Source organism: Antrostomus carolinensis, unplaced genomic scaffold, assembly GCF_000700745.2.
Source record: "Antrostomus carolinensis isolate BGI_N321 unplaced genomic scaffold, ASM70074v2 scaffold7835, whole genome shotgun sequence".
Classification (NCBI taxonomy): domain Eukaryota; kingdom Metazoa; phylum Chordata; class Aves; order Caprimulgiformes; family Caprimulgidae; genus Antrostomus; species Antrostomus carolinensis.
In genome coordinates this window covers 382-5,173 of record NW_010315645.1, presented here as the reverse complement: position 1 = coordinate 5,173, position 4,792 = coordinate 382, and the positions used below count along the sequence as shown (strand labels likewise).

The 4,792-nt window shown below is 46.2% G+C and overlaps 1 protein-coding gene across 1 annotated transcript in view; it reads right to left on the bottom strand.

Annotated features, from left to right (window-relative positions):
* Positions 1 to 208: 208 nt before the first annotated feature.
* BRCC3 (BRCA1/BRCA2-containing complex subunit 3) overlaps positions 209 to 4,792 on the bottom strand; it is a gene marked incomplete at its 5' end in the record, with an annotated part of 4,932 nt that continues 348 nt past the window's right edge. The window contains 6 exons of the mRNA XM_010168004.2: positions 209 to 587; positions 1,507 to 1,550; positions 2,130 to 2,261; positions 2,882 to 2,937; positions 3,533 to 3,621; positions 4,262 to 4,349. Coding sequence (XP_010166306.2) covers positions 436 to 587; positions 1,507 to 1,550; positions 2,130 to 2,261; positions 2,882 to 2,937; positions 3,533 to 3,621; positions 4,262 to 4,349 — 561 coding nt within the window. The remainder of the gene's footprint in view (positions 588 to 1,506; positions 1,551 to 2,129; positions 2,262 to 2,881; positions 2,938 to 3,532; positions 3,622 to 4,261; positions 4,350 to 4,792) is intronic.

Genomic DNA, 4,792 nt, shown 5'->3' with positions numbered 1-4,792 from the left:
AGCTACTCTAAGATGGTAGAAGTTGGCAGCATCAGATATGACTGCAGGGACATGCTTTTCCCCTCTAACCCTCCTGCTGTAGGCTCCTGGAATACATGTGAAGCAATAAGACTTCCATCAAAATACAGGGGAGGGAGAAACAACGTCTTCCCATGGTGTGTGCCCTTCAGAACTGAAGTCTCTTCAGGTGCTGCCCAACCCCACCACTGAGCTAGAATTGCACTGCATCATGCAGCACCTGGAGAGATGCCACGGCTTTCCATCAGGCTGGGGCAGATGAAGCCGTTATCCTGTAGAAGTGCTCTTTGCAGCACAGAGAAGAGGCACAGCTAGTATCGTCACTGTAAGGCAAGGTGGGGCCACCCTTCAGCCAGGACTAAGTCTTGGACAGTTTTTTTTTCATGTCTCTCTTCTGAAGGGTCTGCATTTCCTCCTTCACTCTAAAGAAGCTAGTTCCTCCAGGAGCTGCTCTTTCTCCTGCTGCAGCTCCTGCACCCGCTGTTTGTTCTGCTCTAGTCTGTCCTCCAGCCACTGAAGGAGTGGCCCGCTGATGGCAGACATCTGGCTGCAGAGGTTCTTTGTGAACACTGGAAAGAGCAAGAACATGTCACACCAGTGCAAACACAGAAAAGACTCGGTGTGCTACAACAAACCCAAAGCCAAGAGCGCTAGAGACAGCCAAGGAAACCCTCCAACACCCTGGCCAAGGCAACCAGACATCCCCACAGGACAGTCAGAATCAGCAGCTTGCTGAACAGGGAAATAAACTACTTCAGTCTGACTTTAGGCACCCAGGGGAGGGATGACAGCCCTACAACAGTGATCTACTTATAAGTCATCACTGATGTGACTTAATTTCTAAATTCATAAGCAAAGAATGCCTGATTTATTGAGCAGGTTAGAAGGGACAGTGGGGTATATATCCTGGAAGAGAAGCAGGATTAGGATTCATCCTGTCACTGGCAAAAGCAAATATGTCATATGCACGTAATGTACAGGAACTGCCAGGAGCTGCAAGCATACCTATGGATCAGCCAGATGCTACTTTAAGACTTGTCAAATCCAAAATCACCTTGTTCTAAGAGAAAAAAACCCCACGACCCAAATAAACCCCCCCCCATCAACCCTCCAAAAAACCCCAAATCTACTGTAATTTTAACCAATTGTACAAAGGTTGGAGGGTACAACAGGATTCATAAACCCCAGGATTAGGTTACTTTTCAGCCCTTGATGTTTTCCTTTGAAGCGTTTAGTTACAATTCTGTTCCCTCACTACACTTTATGTAACAAGACAAGAAGCTCAGGGCATTCTCTGGGTTAAAAAAGACAAAAGTTTGTGCTTTTATAGTTATTTACAAGTGCCTTGTATGGCAAAGGGAGGACTGTTACACAGCTGTGCTCTACCATCCCCTGAAGTTAGAGCCAAACCAACCCCTGCTCCAGACTCTGCTGTTGTGACTCTGGGAGCAGCATCCTGGATTCTCACATGCACAAAGGAAGCCTCACCTGAGCCATTGTGAATCTTGGTTACGGAGTCCAGGTGGGTGAGGCTACGAGAACGAACAGAGTGCAGGTTAGTGACAAGAGAGCAGTGAACTGCGTGTGAGGCAAACCCAGGCTGCAGAACCAGCTACCTCTGAGTCACTGACATTGCAGGTACATCTAAAGCTCTTCCCTTGTTGAAGCCCCCTACATCCACAAGCACAACAAAGAGTTTACAGCACAGAAACAACACTGTTGAGCACCAGAGGCAGGGAAAAAAAAAGCTGGTATTTAATCTCATTTTTCAGACTTATTCTCAGCACTCTTACCCTGGTTAAACACCAATTCCTGTCACACACTGAAGTTCAGATACATCACTGAAGTGCCACCATTACTCACACACCCTCTAGCTCTCTTTTTTACTGCAGCAAAGGAGCAGTTACACTTTTAGCTGTTCTGTGCAACCCTGAGAGAACCTGAACTCCTTAATGTGAAGGTATTCGATCAGTTCTTCTACAAAGGCACAGGAGCTGCTAATGCTTCTTATTTTCTGCACCCCCTGCTAAGGTTATGGTACTTTAAGTACAGCAACAGCAGAACATGTTAGCAAAGAGACTTGGAGAGGGGTGCAGCCCCAGCGTGGTTACCTGTGAATTCTCCTGTAGGCATCTTGCTCTTCTTGGCACAGGATCTTGGGCAGCTCTACAGCTGATTCCAGACACACTTTCCCAATGGTTTCATGGGGGACAACATGAATAGGAATTTCAATCCTTTCATACCTAAAAGGGTATCAGATACAATTAACTTCACAGCAGCAGAGAGGGGGAAAAAAAAACCCAAACTAACAAAAAAACCTTCCAAGACTCCTACAAACCTGCAATAGTCTGTCCAACACACGGCACTGCCACAGGTTTACTGTTGGGAACACGTGACAGAGCTGATAGGCAAAGGGAAGCCTTTTACAGCTACACTCTGGTCTTAAATTTTAATCATAAAATGCTAAAGCAACTAGATGGCCAGTACTGACAATATGATGCACAGTGTGTGTGAGGTTGGTGGGGACTCTGTACCACACAAGCTTGAAGCCTCGACCTCTAGAGTTGAAAGCAAAAGGGATTCTACACAACGGACTCCAGGACAAATTCATCCCCAGACTACAGAGTCCTACACCACATTTTAAGCTGCTAAATTATCTAGGCTAAATTAATCAGTCCTAATCTTTAGATTCTCCTCAAGCAGCCTGCGTTAGCAGAAGTAAGGAGACCTTGTTCAGGCATCTCTATACAATATTTGCTCCTCATGATGAGCCTCAAAGCCCCTTATTTGAGACAACCCAGAAAGGAGAGACCAGATGAAGTACAACCTGACACTGGACATAATATTTTCCTGCTGTACTCACTCTGAGCTCTTCTGGGCCTGAATGGACTGGAAACAGGTGTAGAGAATCCTGCCTGTCTAAGAGAGACAGGAGAAGTCAGATTCCAAGAGCAAAAAATAATCTAAAACCCCACACTCCGTTAGGAAGCAGAATATGCTTTCAAATGGCATTTTAACCCCTTGCAAAGGTACCTGCTTTTCGTTTCGATTGGTCTGCTGGGTCTGTTTACAAGCAGATACTGACAGACTCACTAACTATTAACTAACTGTAAATCCTAGACAAGACACACCACTGTCAGCTTGTCTCACACTGCAGCAGCGTCTCCTGAAGGGGCCAGAGGTGCATTAAGCTGTATCTGCTGGACTGAAGAACACTCCCATATTTCAGCCTACACACATGCTGCAGCCACCTGATGCAATCTCAGAACCGGAGTACCAGCCCAGCTCTGCTGGCTGGAGAGCCAGGCTGCAGATCAGCACAGACTAATTAATAACTTGTTCTTCTGTCATTGGGATTACGATCCAAACATCACCATTCCAGCTGTGCTGTCACTGTGCTCCAAGCAGAGCTCAGCCCTTCTCGTAGGCTGCATCCAAGGATCTCAGCTTTGCCCCGAGGCTGGTGTTTCTCATGAGTACTTGGAGGGTTTATTGCCATTTTTAAGTTGCCTACCTTTGTGTTTTTGTCCTCAATGAAGCACGAAAAGATAAGCCCTACAAAACCTTGGTCCATCATCTGATACATAGCTTGTGTGCGGACATCTGCAGACAAAGAAATAAGAGAATGAGAACTGCACTGCTCACCTGAAGGAGTGGAAAAAGATTTGCCACCTTTTGAAGGGTGACCTGGAATTTGGTAACAAATGTCACGAATTTTATTTTAAAGTACTTAATTCCAGGTGACTACATTAAAAAACAATTAAATCCAATTTGAAATGTAATTAAATAGCAAATCTTAAAAATACCAGATGAGTTAACAAAACAAGAAATGATCTTAGCATCAGCCTGGAGCCACAGATCACTACACAGCTATAATGTCCAGCAGGGAGAAGATACACAGTTCTTTCAGAGAAGGTTTTGTTTTTCCATTAAGACTCACGGATGTAAAACAATCACCACAGCAGGTTTATGGTTCCTGCCTGGAAGAACAGTAGTACTGGTAGTAGCTGATCTGTGACTCGTAAATCACACGCAGTTTGAGCACCTGGAGCACACAGACAGGAATGGGACTATACTGGCAGAGGCTCCTGAAGCCCACCCAGACAATCTTGTCCAAGCAGGGGACATTTGAGAAACCAAACCCTGATAGCTGGGAAGTGCAGCTCTGGATTCCCAGTAAATTGAGTAACACCATTTGCCAGCTGTGAGCGTTCACACAGACCCAGCCCAAGGCTGCTCTTACCGACGTGCGAGGGCCAGACAGTGATATGAGGATGAGAGTGATACCAGCCCACGACTCTCATGGGACGTCCTGTCATTTCAGCCAACCTGTGTGTGAGTCAAGGCGCTTTTGAAACCAACAAAGCAAATGGAAGAAATGTTTTGTACAAGGAAGACCAGCAGAGTTTTAAAAGAGTTTCTCAGAACTGCAGATCCCTTCAGCAGGGAGCTGATGGAAGCCTCTCCCCCAGCACGGGCAGGATGCCACAGCCGCAGAAGCGAACTGGGCTTTGTTGGTAGGTGGCAGGAAGCCACGTGGCAGGCAGCAAGCTGCCCAAAACAGCTTCTGTGAGCGCAGGAGGGAAAAGGCTCTCCAGTGCACCACGCTTGGAAACAGGGACTTGTCAGCCTTTCATCTTCTGCTTAGTCTCCCTGCTGCACTCCCACCCTCCCCCAAAAACATATGTCAGTTTTACTTGTGACCAAATATGAAAAAAAATATTAAAAACCCAGTTATAACACAATTCCCCTGCAAAGGCTGGAACCAACAAAG